The sequence below is a fragment of the Lepidochelys olivacea genome (assembly GCF_965140295.1).
Source record: "Lepidochelys olivacea isolate rLepOli2 genome assembly, chromosome: 2".
NCBI classification, from domain to species: domain Eukaryota; kingdom Metazoa; phylum Chordata; order Testudines; family Cheloniidae; genus Lepidochelys; species Lepidochelys olivacea.
The window spans coordinates 192,317,002-192,337,180 of record NC_140412.1 but is presented as its reverse complement, the minus strand read 5'-3'; the positions used below and the strand labels follow the sequence as shown (position 1 = coordinate 192,337,180).

The window sequence follows — 20,179 nt, the reverse complement described above, 5'->3', positions numbered from 1 at the left end:
AAATATGGCAGGCGACCAGCTTGGCTTAATAGTGAAATCCTTGTTGATCTTAAAACACAAAAAAGAAGCTTAAAGAAGTGGAAGATTGGACAAATGACCACAGAAGAGTATAAAAATATTGCTCAGGCATGCAGGAGTGAAATCAGGAAGGCCAAAAACACACCTGGAGTTGCAGCTAGCAAGAGATGATAAGAGTAACAAGAAGGGTTTCTTCAGGTATGTTAGCAACAAGAAGAAAGTCAAAGAAAGTGTGGGCCCCTCACTTAATGAGGGAGGCAACCTAGTGACAGAGGATGTGGAAAAAGCTAATGTACTCAATGCTTTTTTTGCCTCTGTCTTCACGAACAAGGTCAGCTCCCAGACTGCTGCACTGGGCAGCACAGCATGGGGAGGAGGCGACCAGCCCTCTGTGGAGAAAGAAGTGGTTCGGGACGATTTAGATAAGCTGGACGAGCACAAGTCCATGGGGCCGGATGCGCTGCATCCGAGAGTGCTAAAGGAGTTGGTGGATGTGATTGCAGAGCCATTGGCCATTATCTTTGAAAACTCATGGTGATCGGGGGAGGTCCCGGACGACTGGAAAAAGGCTAATGTAGTGCCCATCTTTAAAAAAGGGAAGAAGGAGGATCCTGGGAACTACAGGCCAGTCAGCCTCACCTCAGACCCTGGAAAAATCATGGAGCAGGTCCTCAAGGAATCAATTCTGAAGCACTTAGAGGAGAGTGATCAGGAACAGTCAGCATGGATTCACCAAGAGCAAGTGATGCCTGACTAATCTAATTGCCTTCTATGACGAGATAACTGGCTCTGTGGATGAGGGGAAAGCAGTGGACGTGTTGTTCCTTGACATTCGGAAAGCTTTTGACACGGTCGCCCACAATATTCTTGACAGCAAGTTAAAGACGCATGGGCTGGATGAATGGACTATAAGGTGGATAGAAAGCTGGCTAGATTGTCGGGCTCAACGGGTAGTGATCAATGGCTCCATGTCTAGTTGGCAGCTGGTATCAAGTGGAGTGCCCCAAGGGTCGGTCCTCAGGCCGGTTTTGTACGATAACTTCATTACTGATCTGGAGGATGGTGTGGATTGCACCCTCAGCAAGTTTGCAGATGACACTAAACTGGGAGGAGAGGTAGATACGCTGGAGGGTAGGGATAGGATACAGAGGGACCTAGACAAATTAGAGGATTGGGCCAAAAGAAATCTGATGAGGTTCAACAAGGACAAATGCAGAGTCCTGCACTTAAGACGGAAGAATCGCATGCACCGCTACAGACTAGGGACCAAATGGCTAGGCACCAGTTCTGCAGAAAAGGACCTAGGGGTTACAGTGGACGAGAAGCTGAGCACATGACTTATGAGGAGAGGCTGGGGGAACTGGGATTATTTAGTCTGCTGAAGAGAAGAATGAGGGGGGATTTGATAGCTGCTTTCAACTACATGAGAGGTGGTTCCAGAGAGGATGGATCTAGACTGTTCTCAGTGGTAGCAGATGACAGAACGAGGAGTAATGGTCTCAAGTTGCAGTGGGGGAGGTTTAGGTTGGATATTAGGAAAAACTTTTTCACTAGGAGGGTGGTGAAACACTGGAATGCGTTACCTAGGGAGGTGGTGGAATCTCCTTCCTTAGAAGTTTTTAAAGTAGATATCCCCTACAAAAAACTACACTGATTGGGTTAAAGTTGAGAGTACTCATCAGTAATTTAAGTGTAAAAAAAATATTACAGAGATGATGTAATTATCCCCAAACCCAAGCATTGTAAACCCAGGAAATTCAGAATTAAGGTTACCCATAAAAGATATCTACTAAAGTTTCTATTAACTTTGTCTAATCCTCTAACAATGGTTAGAGTTTACCAGTTTTTAAACAGCAAAAAGGTACATGGATTCCTCCTTCTTAAACTTATAATGTGTGAGTAGGGTTGCTTAGTGTTTGCAAGAATCCATGCTTTCACTATATGTGATATATATCAGTACAGTAAGTCCAAAGGCAACTGTGTGCCTCAACAAAAGATGAAAAAAAATCCTAAATTGTGATACCCCCTCAGGTATTACAAAACCCATTTAATAAGGAAATAGTCTTGTGCTTTCCCTTTAAGAATATAACAGATTAACTTGTGTATAGGGCAAGGGAGATAACTCCAGAATCGTGAGCTCCTAACAGAGCAGATTCTGCCTCTTTTCTTCTCGATTACATCTGTGGAACAGCCAGTAGTTCCAGTCCCTCTATCTCAGTAAAAGGAATAGAAAGAAGGACATAGGTATTACCTGAAGTAGGTTGCTTCAGTAATCAAAAATCCCAGTTTGTAAGTGTTCAAACTCATATTGGTATCAGAAAAGTTCTTCCATTCTTGCTCAAAGTAGTTTTTTTTTTAAAATTATATTCTTAGATGTAAGTGACAAAGCAAGCTTTTCTAGCTGATTAGAAATATTACTTTGTCAAAGTTATTTACCTGCGTGGTTCAGTGCAAAGTATAAAAGGCAAGCCCCTTCTAATTAAACCAGGGATTCACCAGCATTCAGTTCTGAAACTTCACTCTTTCACTGCTGAAAACAAGGCCTGAAAATTCATGTGATTAGTCACATTCTGGACCTATCGTGGATACACGTATTCCTAAATATACATACACACAGACACACACACACACAGTATATCTGCAAGGTGCACTAAAAGGTGGTTTAGTGGTTGCCAAGCAACAGACAGGGTCTCTAGTGCACTGTCCCTTTCCTCTTTTCTTACGAAAAAATATTGCTACTATGTTCCTGCCTATTCTGGGCTCAGATGAAGAGGGGTTTCCAGCCACCAAGTGCTTTAGTCTCATTCAATAGGACTGTTACAGGCAGCTTGTACCGGAATCCAAAGCAACCTATGAAAGGTGGTGTCCCAGGGCAGCTACCCCTGCCATAAGACCAAACTACTCTCAATCTGGAGTAGAGAGAAAAAGTATGTGTAAATGTAGACAAAGAATCCTGAAAGGAAGTTAGGAGGTGTGGGCTCCAAACAAGGAAAAAAAAAAGTGTAGAAAGGTTAGTTGAAAAGGGAGAGAAAAGGAGAGAAAATCCATGCAAGAGGTATTCCACCAAATGAGTTTAACAGAGAGATTTCCAAAAAAATGGGCTTATCCTAGCCCGTCCTTAGGATGCTTATTCAGATGGCAGTAAAGGAGGTGTCTGAAGCAATGAGTTGGATTTATGACTACAATAAACCTCAGAATGAGCATGGGGACTCAAGCACTAGGTAATATCTAAGGAATTAGTTTTGATTAGGTATCTGATATCTGTAGTATGCCACACTATGCTGTTTTTGGAAAATTCTTCCTAAGGTAGAACCCGCAGACCTAGGAGCTCTCATCTACTGAGTGGCTTCAGACATGCTTCAGGGCTATGTGGCAGACAATGTATTTGGCAGCCTCTCTTCATTTGGCATGAAGGGCTTAATTCTCAGGCACAGCACTCTACTGGACTTGTTTATTGCTAATTTAACTGAAGTTAGTTCCCTATTTTATCAGACGGTCTGCCCCATTCCTTCACTCATTGATTTGATATTCCCCCTTCCCAATTACTGAATGTGTTTGTGCAGGTGATTTTTATATTTTTTGTAATAACTGTATACTGTACTAACTAAAGAATGCTCTAATGTCAAAGTAATCAGCTATTTATTGCCAAAAAACAAGGGTTTAAAAATATTAAGTTTGTAGCATTTATGGTTGTAATGGTGTTAGTCTGAAACCGTTTTGAAATGTGAATTGACCCTATTCTTCTCAATCAAGTGTTGACCCTGAAGTCTAATGATTTCAAATGATTGCAAGTGCAACGTGTACTTATTTGCCTGTTCCGAAATGTCTACTTGTAGACATCTGAAATTTGGCGGAAGCTAAGGTTACTCCTCTGTGACTTAGCATATTTTCAAACACAAGTGTGCCGTTGCATGTAATTTGCACATGATTAACACAGCCTGTACACAAAACGTGGATACTTCCACATGTAAACTGCCAAAAAAAAAAAAAAGGAGAAATATCAAAGCAGTCCTAAAAGTACCTTGCATCATATTTTCCCAAAATAAAGCCCAGTAACATTACTAACTATAAAGAAGACATTTTGCCTTTGATCTTTGTGCAAGCTTCCAACGCACGTCAGTAGGTGTCATCCATGGCGGACTGACAGTGTAAAGTATAAAAGGAAAACCCCTTTCTAATTAAATCAGGGACTATATTAAAAATTTTAATTCAGTGTTCCACTGACTGAATTTGTCGTCACTGAAACAGGTAATGTAACAAATACCTATCCACTTAAGTGGCACAGCAAGAGACTGTCATCACAATTGAAATTTGTTATGCTGTTCACTTATAGATTTCCATGCATTTGTTTTACTCGGTTGGCTAGTGTGGTTTGGCTCAGCAGTTTTCAGCTTCCTGTTAACAGTTTTGCTGACTAGAGAAGAAGTGCTGTCTCAAGGACTTTTTAACATCTTTTTGGTCTGCTTTCAAGAGCAGGGCTGCTTTTAAAGCAAAAAGAAAGCAACAACTCTAAATGCAAGTGGGAATACTGTATAATCGAACTGAATGTGACAGCGCAGTAAAGAAGGAAATAGACAAGGGAAAAGATCCAACCCTGAGACACAGCATGTTGCACTTACAGTACACTTTTTTCAAAGAGAATAGTAAATTGTTCCCTGCTGTAGCCCTTTGTTTGCAAGTCTAACAGTGCTGGGTTTTAATAAGACTTATCTGATGTAAATAAAATGTGATTCAAAAGTTTATACTGCAAAAGGAGAAACAAGATTTTTTTTTTTTAAATGCACCTTCATATGGCAGGTGATTTTTCTTTAAGCAACTTAAAGCCACTGCTCAGAAAATGAATCTGTAGGATCCACTTAGAGTGAAATCTGATCTTAAAGTCTAGGAAAGCTGTAGGCTGGCAGAAAATAGAATACAATATTCTGAGTCTCAATGACCTCATAAAACAAGGATTAAAGAAGAACCAGTCTTACTCTATTTTTACTGCCACCAGACGTTTATTGAAGATACCCTGTTGTTATTAAAACAAGACAAGACAATGGCACCCCAGGCGAAAGCAGCTTCATCTATGAAACCAGAGCTGAAACCTGGTTAGTTCATATGGGCTATGTGAAATGGCCTCAATATTTACTATTTTGATCTAATAAAAGTTCTCTGGAATTGTGTGCACAGCAATAAGGGTTATACTATCAAAATAACTATCCAAGGAATGCTGATTATCTAATAAATGTCCTCCCCCCTGCAATATAACTATTTACTTTTTGTGTGCGCTTTTTTTGTTTACAAAAAGCTGAATGTTCTTGATTGAATCTATCACAGGCCCAGATTAATCCATTCAGCACACCAGATCTGACCTGCACGTTGGAGTCCAACACTCCATGGCTTGAAGAGTATTAATTATCATAAGCATTCTTTTGGTTGACAGTATTGTGTAAATTGCCTTTAGGATTATTTATATACAATCATTTTCAGCCACCTATCATTTTTTGAAGACCTCTTTTCAGAAGAGCTTGCAAAATATAATCCCCCCCTTTAGCTGCCAGGCTCATAAAGAACCTTTCAAGGCAAGTGACCATCTAGACTATTTTCTTCTAGCAGAATCTTTCTTGGCAAGTACTGGACTAAGGAGAAGAAGAAAACAGAGCCTTTTGCGGTGACAGGACTGTGTTTCTTAAAATTAATTTTAAAATAGTTTTCAATATCAAAAAACTATACTATTGAACCCATTCTAGCACAGCAATAGTCCACTGCTATGTTGTGCATTTGTAGGCAATTGGTGCATACCTCTGGTATCTTGAGAGCCTATCTATGAGCCTTCAACTGCCTAAGGAATATCCTGCTAATGCACACTGTGATACAGTTAATCGCTATGTGAAAACAGAGTCTTGTAAGTCTTTTTAAAAATTGAAAACCAACTAATATACTACAACAGAGTTTTTAGTAAAACGCTAAGAGAAAATAGAAAACATTGTAACATTTTCACTCAACTACTTTGATGAGTGTATTATTCACTTTCCTGACCCTCACCCTATGTTTTCTCCCAACCGCATACCCAAGAGACTAGCTGGCCTTTTACAAACTGTCTGTAGCCCAAATACCAGTAACTCTCCTGTAAGGAAAAACATTAAAGCTACTTAATCCCTCCCAATTTAAGAACTATAGAGAGTAGGAGAGCTGCACCAAGCTCAAAAGTGGAATATCAGGTGAAATTTTCAGAAGTGCCTGGAGTGACTTACGAACACATACCCATAGAAAGTCAAGAGGACATGTGCTCCTAAATCAAATGGGTACTTCTGAAAATTCCACCCACAGACCTCATTTAGTAACTAAGCTCTAGAGGGTTACTACTGTAGAGGGGGTCAAAAAAGCAGCAAAAGGGACAAACACTACAACTTACAGGAAATCTGTCTTTAGTTTACAGACAAATAGTTGTATTCTCCTAGTGAGAATAACCTTGCTCTGCAGTATCTGAGATTTTAATGGTCAGAAAGGCTTGTTACAATTTGCTGAACTGTAATTCTCATTCTTTGCTATGATAACTAAGCAAAAGTCTTATAATTCAGAAAGATAGAAGTACCTACTTGACTCAAATAAGGGCTGAATCCTTCTTGGGAGATAGTGAGCACCTCTTGTGAGGTAGAGTAGATATGGGCAAAATTGTTTGAAAAAAACAATTTATATTCACCTAAACATGCAGTTCAGTTAATCTGAAACTCTTTGCAAATTTGACACTAATTCACCCAATAGTTTCGGCCAGCTTTTTTTTTTTTTCAGGCTAAATTCACAAAATGGCAGGAAGAGGTGGTGATGGTACTACCTACCCATTTTATAATTTTTAGCCCAACCATTAAAGCACTCACCTGGGCTGTGGGAGATCTGGGTTTCAATCCCCGCTCAAGAGCATGGATTTGAACCCTAACCTCAAGGCTGAACAGTCATTTCTTCTGTGTCTCTCTGGCCTAATGACTACCCAGCTATTTCATACAAAGTTGAACTGCTTCACCAGGAGAGAGAGAGACAGACGTCTCGGAATACCCCATAGTATGGTAGTTAGGAGACCTGAGTTGAAACCCCTGCTTTGAAATGGGGATTTAAACCCAGGTCTCCCACATACGAGGTCAGTGCCCTAACTTGGCTAACTGTTATAATACCAGCATTACAACCTGCCCCTCCCTTCCCCCCCGCCCCACATTTTGTGAATCCAACCCTTTAAAAATCACCAAGACAGGCTTTTTTAATTTGGTTTCAGCCAAACAGAATCCCCCCCCCCCCCAATTCTCAAAACTGACAGCAAACCAAATAAATAATAAATAAATTTGCCCAGCCCCACTACTGAGTAATTTAGTATATGTCCCCTTCTTGCATATTTCATTATTATTCATAATATTTTAATGAAAGAAAATTTTAAAAGTTTAAAGATTCCTGGGGGAAAAAGTCAAAGTATTTTTATAGCTTCTTTCAGTTTATCCAATGAATATCTTTAAAAAACAAAAGCCTTCGTACAGTATATGTTTATACTTAATTCTATAAGAAATGCATTCTCTCCCTGCTTCTCTCCCCCCGTACCCCCTATGGGGAGTAGGGAGATAGAGAATGCGGGGCAAGAGAACGTACAAAAAACCTCCAGTTTTTCATGTAGAATTCACTACAACATTAACCCAGATAGTATGATTCCATTTTAAAAATCTGTTCCATTGTTTCATACCAATATATCTGTAAACTATTTTGCAACCCAATATCATGCTAAACTAGACCTCAGTCACATTAATACCATTTATGACTCTTTCACTTACAGTTCTTTATGGTTCAAGGCCCTTGTTAATAGCAATGTAGAAGAAAATGCAGTGCTAAGTACATTATAAGTATAGAATCATAGAATATCAGGGTTGGAAAGGACCTCAGGAGGTCATCTAGTCCAACCCCCGCTCAAAGCAGGACCAATCCCCAATTAAATCATCCCAGCCAGGGCTTTGTCAAGCCTGACCTTAAAAACTTCTAAGGAAGGAGATTCTACCACCTCCCTAGGTAACGCATTCCAGTGTTTCACCACCCTCCCAGTGAAAAAGTTTTTCCTAATATTCAACCTAAACCTCCCGCACTGCAACTTGAGACCATTACTCCTTGTCCTGTCCTCTTTTACCACTGAGAATAGTCTAGAATCATCTTCTCTGGAACCACCTCTCAGGTAGTTGAAAGCAGCTATTAAATCCCCCCCCATTCTTCTCTTCTGCAGACTAAACAATCCCAGTTCCCTCAGCCTCTCCTCATAAGTCATGTGTTCCAGACCCCCAATCATTTTTGTTGCCCTTCGCTGGACTCTCTCCAATTTATCCACATCCTTCTTGTCGTGTGGGGCCCAAAACTGGACACAGTACTCCAGATGAGGCCTCACCAATGTCAAATAGAGGGGGATGATCACGTCCCTCGATCTGCTCGCTATGCCCCTACTTATACATCCCAAAATGCCATTAGCCTTCTTGGCAACAAGGGCACACTGCTGACTCATATCCAGCTTCTCGTCCACTGTCACCCCTAGGTCCTTTTCCGCAGAACTGCTGCCTAGCCATTCGGTCCCTAGTCTGTAGTGGTGCATTGGGTTCTTTTGTCCTAAGTGCAGAACCCTGCACTTATCCTTATTGAACCTCATCAGATTTCTTTTGGCCCAATCCTCCAATTTGTCTAGGTCCCTCTGTATCCTATCCCTGCCCTCCAGTGTATCTATCACTCCTCCTAGTTTAGTATCATCCGCAAATTTGCTGAGAGTGCAATCCACACCATCCTCCAGATCATTTATGAAGATATTGAACAAAACCGGCCCCAGGACCGACCCCTGGGGCACTCCACTTGACACCGGCTGCCAACTAGACATGGAGCCATTGATCACTACCCGTTGAGCCCGACGATCTAGCCAACTTTCTACCCACCTTATAGTGCATTCATCCAGCCCATACTTGATGACTTTTTACTTTACTTTTACTTGATGACAAGAGTACTGTGGGAGACCGTGTCAAAAGCTTTGCTAAAGTCAAGAAACAATACATCCACTGCTTTCCCTTCATCCACAGAACCAGTAATCTCATCATAGAAGGCGATTAGATTAGTCAGGCATGACCTTCCCTTGGTGAATCCATGCTGACTGTTCCTGATCACTTTCCTCTCATGTAAGTGCTTCAGGATTGATTCTTTGAGAACTTGCTCCATGATTTTTCCGGGGACTGAGATGAGGCTGACTGGCCTGTAGTTCCCAGGATCCTCCTCCATCCCTTTTTTAAAGATTGGCACTACATTAGCCTTTTTCCAGTCATCTGGGACTTCCCCATTCGCCATGAGTTTTCAAAGATAATGGCCAATGGCTCTGCAATCACAGCTGCCAATTCCTTTAGCACTCTGATGCAACGCGTCCGGCCCCATGGACTTGTGCGCGTCCAGCTTTTCTAAATAGTCCCAATCACCTCTTTCTCCACAGACCGCTGGCCATCTACTCCCCATGCAGTGATGCCCAGCGCAGCAGTCTGGGAGCTGACCTTGTTCGTGAAGACAGAGGCAAAAAAAAGCATTGAGTACATTAGCTTTTTCCACATCCTCTGTCACTAGGTTGCCTCCCTCATTCAGTAAGGGGCCCACGCTTTCCTTGGCTTTCTTCTTGTTGCCAACATACCTGAAGAAATCCTTCTTGTTACTCTTGACATCTCTTGCTAGCTGCAGCTCCAGGTGCAATTTGGCCCTCCTGATTTCATTCCTACATGCCCGAGCAATATTTTTATACTCTTCCCTGGTCATATGTCCAACCTTCCACTTCTTGTAAGCTTCTTTTTTATGTTTAAGATCCGCTAGGATTTCACCGTTAAGCCAAGCTGGTCGCCTGCCATATTTACTATTCTTTCGACACATCGGGATGGTTTGTCCCTGTAACCTCAATAGGGATTCCTTGAAATACAGCCAGCTCTCCTGGACTCCTTTCCCCTTCATGTTAGTCCCCCAGGGGATCCTACCCATCCGTTCCCTGAGGGAGTCGAAGTCTGCTTTCCTGAAGTCCAGGGTCCATATCCTGCTGCTTACCTTTCTTCCCTGTGTCAGGATCCTGAACTCAACCAACTCATGGTCACTGGCTCCCAAATTCCCATCCACTTTTGCTTCCCCCACTAATTCTTCCCGGTTTGTGAGCAGCAGGTCAAGAAAAGCTCCCCCCCAGTTGGCTCCTCTAGCACTTGCACCAGGAAATTGTCCCCTACATTTTCCAAAAACTTCCTCGATTGTCTATACACTGCTGTATTGCTCTCCCAGAAGATATCAGGAGAATTAAAGTCACCCATTGGAACCAGGGCATGCGATCTAGTAGCTTCTGCGAGTTGCCGGAAGAAAGCCTCATTCACCTCATCCCCCTGGTCCGGTGGTCTATAGCAGACTCCCACCACTACATCACTCTTGTTGCTCACACTTCTAAACTTAATCCAGAGACACTCAGGTTTTTCTGCAGTTTCGTACCGGAGCTCTGAGCAGTCATACTGCTCCCTAAAGTCTAATCTTTAATGTCATTTAGTTTAAATAAAAAAATGTGAGCAAGATCTCACAAGGTATTCAGATTCTGCGGCCATCTACGTATTTACCAATTTTAAATATTTGTCTCCGACACAAAGATGTGACCTAAATGCAAGATCTTTTGCAAAAATATATTTTAGTACGAAAGAGACAATTTATAGTTCTCATGTAGTGATATCATTAAATAGGAGCATAAAGACATGGTATGCTATTCATCCATCAGTTACAGACAAGGTCTCACAAATTAAGACTTAAAAATAATGGCCTACAACAAAATTATACTTAGACTCATAGACTTTAAGCCCAGAAGGGACCATTGTGATCATCTAGTCTGACCTCCTGCACACCACAGGCCAAAGAACCTCACCCATCCACTCCTGTAATAGACCCAGATTCTCTGGCTGAATTACTGAAGTCCTCAACTCATGATTTAAAGACTTCAAGTTCAAGAGAATCCACCATTTACTCGAGTTTAAATCAGCAAGTGACCTTTGCCTTGTGCTGCAGAGAGAAAAAAGGGTTATATATAGTTTTAAAATGAAGAATTATTTGTACCACAGGCCAAAATCACCTCTTCTCCCACTCTTATTTCATTGAAGCTCAAACCCATTAACCATAACTACATCAACCTCAGTTGTGTGTCTCAGGATTAACAAGAACCTCTGAATGCAGCTAGAGAAAAGACTGGTTTTTCATCTGTTTAAATTAATGAATAATCACCCACGGTTACAGTCCCAAGTACTGCTGTCATGCCCACTACTTTTGGAGAGAAGTCTGATTTGTTTGTCAAAAACATCTTTCTGGACATCTGTATAATCCCCCTTTCCTCCCTCACTAAAAAAAAAAAAAGACTGATTTGCGTAATCCACCTCCTAAACTAGGAAATGAGGTTATATCCAAAGCAGGGTTCAAAGTTGCCTCTTAACTCTGAAATGATTTTGAGACCAAAGTCAGAAAAAAAGAAAAATTGATGCATTCGCAAAGTAGGAAAAAGTGTGATGTGATGTTATTCCCCCCCCCCCACAGAAAATGAAACATTTCCCTTCTAAAGTGAGGGGTTTTGTTTGTTTTATTAAAGCAAGCAAAAAAGTCTGTAATGCTGGTCCACAAATGGTGCAGTACATATCACAAACTCAGTGTCTATAATAGAACATATACCAGAAACATGAACTTCTTAATCACAATATTCAAACCTTCTGAACTATTAACTTAGAGATTTTCAAGAGGTGGATAATTTAATTTCCCCTGTCCTGATGCATTGTAAGTATATATTGTGCAACTAACACCTGGCAATCTTTCCAATTGTTATTGCTGTCTCTCTGGTCACTGATCTTAAAGGATATGTCTACACAGAAATAAAACACCTTAAGCTGGCCCAGGTCAGATGACTTGGGTTTGCACGGCTCAGGCTCTGGGGCTGAAAAAAAAAAAGTCATTGTATAGACATTTGGTCTTGGGCCGAATCTTAAGCTCTGGGACCCTTTTGGGGTGGAGGGCTTCAGAGCTCAGGCTCCAGCGAAAGCCTGAATGTCTACACACTGATTTTTTAGCCCTGCAGCTAGAGCACTGTGATCCTGAGTCAGCCGACCCAGGACAGCTGTGGGTGTTTTACCCCTATATAGGCATAACAAGGTATTGAGAGTCTTTGGGTATCTACTTCAACTCAGAGGAACTGGCTTAACTTCCTGCAGGTAGTAGATACCCACAAGTACCTATTTACAATATGCTTAGGCAACGTTGGAAAGAAAGGCAGTAAGACAAGTCTATTTTGAAAGAGTCCTTACAGCCAGTTGGTTTCTGACTTGCCCATGCCTTGTCTTTTATTTCACTATTATGGTTTCTAGAATTATGTATGCATACTTGAAATACACATGTTCCAACTATTACGGGAGGTCAGACTAGATGATCACAATGGTCTCGTCTGGCCTTGGAACCTATGAATCCCAAGAAGATTTCATGGGATTTTGAGATCATTTCCTTAAATGCTGCAGAAAATGGCAGTATTCTGTGGATGTTAACAGAAGAAAAACATCCCATGACCACTAGCTGCCCCATTTTCACCTTTAGTGTTTTTCAGAAACCAGTGTTGGAGAAAGACAAAAAGGTATCATTCCAACTCCTGCCATGTATGGTCAAGACACCAGATTGCTCTTAACCAGATGTCAACCGCACTTCTGTTCATTCATGATCAGTACAGCTCTCAGAGCAGGTACTTTGAAAAGCTCACCAACAAATCCAGTGGCTCAGTTTAACAGTGATAAACAGAAATGCACGAGACTGAAGCTACCTATTACAGAATCATATTCAAGGTGTGTTAATGTACTGAAGGCTAAACATCGATAGGCATTTCCATTACAAAGCAAAAACAAATCTGAATAAGGGACTCATCATTATCTCTACTGATTATTCCCCATCCCAGTCCTAATCTTGCTCCCATTGGATTCAAAGGTGCAAGATCAGATCCTAAACAAATAAAGAGCAAAAACAACTATTTTCCACTACAAATCAACTTTCAAACAGGAGAAAATGTAGACCACATAAAATACTGTCAAGATTATGAATAGTTATTTGATAAATGAAAGAACTTGAAAAACAAACGTACCTTTACCAAACAATTTTTGTGACCTGGGACAGAACCATTTACATAAATAATGTTGTTCTTTGTGTTGATCCTCCACACCTGCAGGATTAAAAAAAATGGAAACCTATGCATTTTATTATGGTTTCAGGATTTATTCAATTTACTATTTATAGCCAGTTAAAAGTTGGTAAATGTGAGCAATTGTGGAGTAAAATATAGCTCCGCAATTGGGATGCTTATGCAATGTAGGAATATATTTTATAATATATTGTGTATGCATACAAAAGGCATAAGTATGCCCATGTTGAATGGCAAAATGAAGCACAAATGTGTTAGCAGAAGTTGGGACTCTGGGGAGAAGAGGTGTGACTGAGCCTTTTATGTTATTTGTCCTAAATTTGCCCCAACATTTGAATGAAACTCAACTTTGAGCTGGCACCTCTCAAATACATTTGAGGCTTGAACCATAAGTCAATAGGAGCCTGTCTGCCGACTTCAATAAGCCCTTGAAGCTCAGATCTTAATCTAGCAATCACAATTTTACTTCAGTCTCTCTTCCCATTATAGTGAGAGCTATAGCAGAACCTTGTGGGACAAATTAGCAGGATAAGCAAGTGTCACGGAAATGTTGTAGAGGAGCAGCTATGTTAGACTGCATTCGCAAAAAGAAAAGGAGGACTTGTGGCACCCTAGAGACTAACAAATTTATTTGAGCATAAGCTTTCGTGAGTTACGATGAAGTGAGCTGTAATAAATTGCTCAAATAAATTGGTTAGTCTCTAAGGTGCCACAAGTCCTCCTTTTCTTTTTGTCATGGAAATGTTACTGCAAACAGCTGCTAATTTTTTAAGTACTTGTGAAAGTGCTGAATTGAACACCCTGAAAACATAAGTTCTCTACTTATCCACCAACCAGATAGCAGCAGCACAAACTTCCTCCCACCACAGCACTAAAATGTTTCTTGTACTGTCTAAAGAGGTCACCTGTATGGGTAAGCGTGTCTTCATTCCCATTTAGCGCTGTGAACATGTGTGCATCAGGAACTGGACTGGGACGATAACCTCATCTGATACAGGGCAGTGAACGGGGCAGCCACCAGACTGTAAGAACTTATTGCACTGCTGACCTGGCCTGGATCCGAACTAGAGCTCGCACAGGCTCTAAGAAGTCAGCTGGTAACCTTCCAAAAAGTACTTTTCCTGCCCGCCTCGCAGAAAGACAGTGAGGCATATACCATATGTGCTAAAGCCTCATCTATAACTCCCATCCCACCTCCAAAACCCAAGCCCTTAGGATGCGTGCACATGGGGGAGCAGAGCAGTGCCTTCTTTTTAAGTTACAAGATGAGGATGGACACATGCTGTTTGGGCCTTTTTGGCTCTCTCTTTCATGGTCCAGTTATGCTGGCCTAGTTTGGGTTCTGAGTGAAATGTGATATTGCACTGTGGAGTGTTCCCTCTTTTCAACCCAAGCAGCTAGTCAAAGACTGGGACCCCAGGGATGTTCCAGGTGGGAGTAGAAATTGGTGATAGTGAGGTATTTCTTTGATGAAGTTTTATTTATAAAGAATGCACAAAATCCTGTGTCACTGAATGCAGAAAGAATCAAATAGCAGGAAACAGCTTCTTTTGTTCACAGCACCAACACCCAAAAACCTCTCCCCACATTTCTTCCAGAATTAGACGCTGTGTTTTCAGCTGCTCTGCCTCTCCATTCAGGGTGTTCTCAGTTTCTAGGTGTTCTGCCTCCCTTTTCCCCTCGCCTCTCCGCAAAAAAACGATACTCAGCAAAAACATCTGGATGGGTTCACATTCTTTTTTGGCTTAGGCCATGCCTACAGTAGAGAGCTTACAGCGGCACATCTGTACCAATGCAGCTGTGCCACTTTAAGATCTCTCATGTAGCTGCTCTATGCCAACGGCAGAGAGCTCTCTAGTTGACATAATTAAACCACCCCCAACGAGCAGCGGTAGCTATGTTGGTGGGAGAAGCTCTCCTGCCAACATAGCACTGTCCACACCGGCGCTTCTGTTGGTGAAATTTATGTCGCTCAGGGTGTGTTTTTTACACCCCTTAGCGACATAAGTCATACAGACAAGAGTGGTAGTATAGATATAGACTTTGATGGGGGCTTCTGATTAACTCATCCTGACAGTTATGGCAATTAAAGGAGGCGTTCACACCCAATCTGAAAGAGGTTTGTGCTCCAAGCAGTCACTAGTACCTGTCAGCATAACATGGTGTTCTAGCAGCTGCCAAGCCTCATTATCTGACTGAAATAGAGTGAACTCTCTCCACACGTGACTACTATATTTAGAACTCACCTTTAATCCAAAAGCGGTCCTGTAGACATTACCCATTTTCCCAGGCATTTTCGTTCCACGGAAAACTTTGCCAGCATTCTGTATCAAAATAGGGCCAAAAGTTACATAGTTACAAAAGGTACTATTGCAAACTGAAAGGGGTCGCAATTATAAAGCTTCCTAGCAAAGTTCATGGAGATAAGCAAGGTAGATTACAAATTCAAACAGAGAAAGCTACATTTGTTAACGTAGACTGTTTCACATATTGGACAAATTGACACCAAGAGGAATCTTAAAGATGGTATTTGCAGTGCTGAAGATCCCCATTACTGATTCGCATTTCTAAATGCTTCCTACTGGTGCGCAAAGTTTGTGTGTCATCGGAAATAGTGTAGACTCACTGTATCATGGCAAGCTGAGACTTCCTGCGCAACGTACAAATACACTGTCAAGTTACACTGAAACAATTCAGGGTGTTCCAGCCTTGACAAAGCTGTTTACAGATCTGAGGTAACATCCTCACTCCTGCACCTTTACATCAGGTAAAGTGGTCAAAAAGGGGTAAGAGCTCTAAAAGCCCTCTGAAAAAAGAGGATTCCCCTGCCACAAGCCTTTATCCAAGGGCCCTTTGATAAATCCTGGAGCAGGGGGTGTGCCAGAGGAGGGCTGCGGCATGCAGCACTGCCTCCCATAGCACAGCTCAGAGAGGTTGCTGTAGACTGCTTTTCAAGGCTCTCTAAATTACCTTGTGGCCCATCCATTCCAAGACCCTTCAGCAGCCTAGGATCAGGAGGGTGCAAAAATGGCTTAAAGTCACTTTAGCCCACTTCACCCTGGTCTGAATTCTGGTCTTCGTCTTCTAGATGTGCAGCAGAGAATCTCACCCTTAGTTTCTTTTCCTTTTAATAGGAAGGTATGTTTTCAAAATGAAGGTTGTCTCTACTTCCATACCATCATCTAGGATTCTCTGCTGCTTCCTTCCCATGTGCATTTGTAGTGTTTCTTTTTCTTTAACTTGTGTCAAAGCCATGAGCCCAGAGAATCAACTGCAGTAAGGCTAATGGGGGATGTTCCTATACTCAACACTGAAATGAAACCCACAGTAAAAACGGTCCATATGTATATGATCCAACATCACGGACATTATTTTGCCCTGGTCATCTTATCTTCCCTCTTTACCTCTTAGTTTCCTAGTCTAGTTCTATTTGTTTCATGAAATTACAAATGGCACAAACCCAGATGAAATTCAGAATACCTACACAAGAATTACTTCAGGTTTCTTAATGATTACTACCAGCTGCTAAACAAAGTGTTATATGGCCAAAAAAATCAAATTTTCCAGCATTATACGAAAAAAAATGCCAGAAGTAGAGCTTAGCAGCCCAATTTGCAGCTGGAATGGAGATCAGTACTAGTTGTTCCTATAGTCTTATGCGGCCTGTCTTGTGCAGCACAGTACCATTTTGTTCCTGAAGTTTTCTCAAGTGTCATTAATCATTTCATCCATTCTTTTGGACATTTTTTTAAAAATCACTCCAGGAAATTTTTAAAAAAGACAACATAATCAGGTCTCAGTACAATGGCTTTGTTGGTCCCATCTCTGGTTCCCTGGCATTCAGATAATACAACTGTTTATATAACACCTAGTTTAGTCCCAATAATGTGCAAACTTCACAGGTCCAAAGTTTCTATACTAGATAAATATAAGTTTTACAGTAATTTTAATTAGAAGCGTCTAACTGTAAAGTCCAGACCACCTATCTAGGGAATGGACTTCTTAATAATAAGGAAGCATGTAAATAAATCAAAGCACACTTTATTTTAGCATTGAATGCTATAGTTTGAAAGAGTTGTTAAATAAGGACTATATAAGCTAGTTAAGTTCAAGAAGCTAGATAAAATTCCACTGTAAACCCTTCAAGTCAACAAAATACCAGCTGGATCTTTGGCAGATAAAGCAAAATGCCCAAACCCTTCCAATCTAACATCAAAATGTTTGGCTTGTGACAATGGTTACATAAATGAAATTATAAAGAGATTTCAGATCCCTCTTAGCATTGATTTAAGAGTGGATTTTATTTCTCCCTACTTTATTATGAAACATAATGTTTAGTAATATCTATTAGCCAAATTAAAAAAATTATAAAATATAATCTTCATGTACCAAAATATAAACAAAACATTACTACCTCAGGTTAGGAAGAAACTTCTATGGACATGTTATTCCATATATTGTCTATGTATCTGTTTGTATCTTTCTCTGAAGCATCTGGTACTGTCAGACAGGACACTAGACTAGAAGGATAACTGGTCTGTTTTCGCATGTCTAAATACTGTAAAATGGTTTGTTTTAAAACACACAGCTCTCTCCCCTGCACTAAGTTTTGCTCCAAAGAATGGTGGTGAAGAGTATCTAAAATGAGATAAATGAAGTTCAACTACTTACAGTATTGGATATTGCCCCAGGTCTTCTGTGTGTTTTAGTCTGGCCATGGCTGGCCGGTTGGCCTTTAAATCCCCATCTTTTCATGACTCCTTGAAATCCTTTACCAATTCTGAAAATAAACAAAGCCAAATTAAATTTGCTTTCAAATAGATTACCAAACAAATAAAGATTCTGGCACAGTAACTAGAGGTCCAGTTAGGCTCCCGATCTTTCACCTTAAGTAAAGCTCATCAACCAAAACATATTCTAAAGTCTTCATTGATTATATTACTTGTGCTGCTTTTGGGAGAAAGAGGCAGTGGAGGAGAGTCAGCTAGGCAAAAGATTAATTTCATCAACATACAGTAAGGTTTCTTGCTGTACTGGTCCTCATCTCAAAATACTGTAAATTAAGTGTCACCAACCAATTGAGTTTAGAAGCAGAAAGGAAGAAAAATCTAAACTCAATTCAAAAACTACACTTTGCAACTCAAGCAAGAGACTGGAGAGGCTCAAGTGTTGCTATGATGAGCCTTGCAGTGAACAAAACAACATTTTGCTTCCCAAACTACAAAACACTTATCACATAAAAATCAAGTTTTGAAAATGTAGGTCTAAGCAACAATGAAAATACTTCAAAAATGTCTAAATGATCAGATCTGGACTGATTCAAGAAATATGGTCTAGAAATTAAATATTCCTTGTGGTTCTTTCCTTAATCTTCTCTAACCTGAATGATAATTTTACACACCTTGAAGTCCGCATTTACACAGAGCTCAAAGATCATGTGGTCAGATTTCAAATGAAGTATCAATGGTTTTTACCAATGAGGAAACTAGAAGAATAGTAAAATAATTGTTTAACCTGTAATATTTTACCATCCAGAAGCTTTTGGACCAAAAGGGTGCACCATTTTAGCCTGAAAATATACACACTACCTTTTCTTCAATCAATAAAGAGAGATCTCAATACAACCTTTAAGTGAGGAGGAGAACTGTGAATGCTGCCTTCCCCCTTTACAAACACTGACAACTTTTTACATTTTCCTCTCATGCTGGGGAATCCAGAGTTAAGACTGAATTCTGTGTTAATGATAAAATTTGTGAATGTTGTGCAGATTTACCATCTACTGTATGGCCAGATGCAGCAATTTAGCTACAGTCGGAATATAATGCACTTTAGTCTTAAGTATAAAAATGTTCTGTCTAACATCTGACTTCTGCATTAAACAGGCAGTTCTCTGAAAAGAAAATCATATGCACTAAGTGTATTTACTCCTCAATGTATTCCAATGATCATTTATATGACCTGCGGATGTCTGCAAGACATAAAGAGGATAAAATTTCAATTATATTAACTTGAAAAAAAACATTAAGAGATGTGCTCATTTAAATGTAGTCATTACAAGTACAGGCATGCACTATTCAGAGCCTTCAGGGGGAAAAATATCCAGCAGCTCACAATATTGCTTGGCAACAATCTACACAGTAACAGATTTTTTATTATTGGTGTAAGGAGTTGCAAAAGTTCACTGTCGAAACATAACTTAAGCAGACAACATAAAGTCATAGATTCATAGATTCATAGATATTTAGGTCAGAAGGGACCATTATGATCATCTAGTCTGACCTCCTGCACAATGCAGGCCACAGAATTTCACCCACCACTCCTAAAAAAGACCTCACACCTATATCTGTGCTATTGAAGTCCTCAAATTGTAGTTTGAAGACCTCAAGGAGCAGAGAATCCTCCAGCAAGTGACCCGTGCCCCATGCTACAGAGGAAGGCGAAAAACCTCCAGGGCCTTCCAATCTGCCCTGGAGGAAAATTCCTTCCCGACCCCAAATATGGCGATCAGCTAAACCCTGAGCATATGGGCAAGATTCATCAGCCAGATACTACAGAAAATTCTTTCCCGGGTAACTTGGATCTTACCCCATCTAAAAACCCATCACAGGCCATTGGGCCTATTTACCATGAATATTTAATTACCAAAACCATGTTATCCCATCATACCATCTCCTCCATAAACTTATCGAGTTTAATCTTAAAGCAAGATAGATCTTTTGCCCCCACTACTTCCCTCGGAAGGCTATTCCAAAACTTCACTCCTCTGATGGTTAGAAACCTTCGTCTAATTTCTAATCTAAATTTCCTAGTGGCCAGTTTATATCCATTTGTTCTTGTGTCCACATTGGTATTGAGTTTAAATAATTCCTCTCCCTCTCTGGTATTTATCCCTCTGATATATTTATAGAGAGCAATCATATCTCCCCTCAACCTTCTTTTAGTTAGGCTAAACAAGCCAAGCTC

At 40.6% G+C, this 20,179-nt stretch overlaps 1 protein-coding gene across 1 annotated transcript in view; it reads right to left on the bottom strand.

Moving 5' to 3' along the window:
• The window catches only part of MRPL3 (mitochondrial ribosomal protein L3), a 67,225-nt gene that overhangs the window by 13,840 nt on the left and 33,206 nt on the right, over nt 1–20,179 (bottom strand). The window contains exons 7-9 of the mRNA XM_084618491.1: nt 17,888–17,996; nt 15,463–15,540; nt 13,160–13,237 (exon numbers count right to left, since the gene is read on the bottom strand). Of these exons, the coding sequence (XP_084474617.1) occupies nt 13,160–13,237; nt 15,463–15,540; nt 17,888–17,996 (265 nt within the window). The remainder of the gene's footprint in view (nt 1–13,159; nt 13,238–15,462; nt 15,541–17,887; nt 17,997–20,179) is intronic.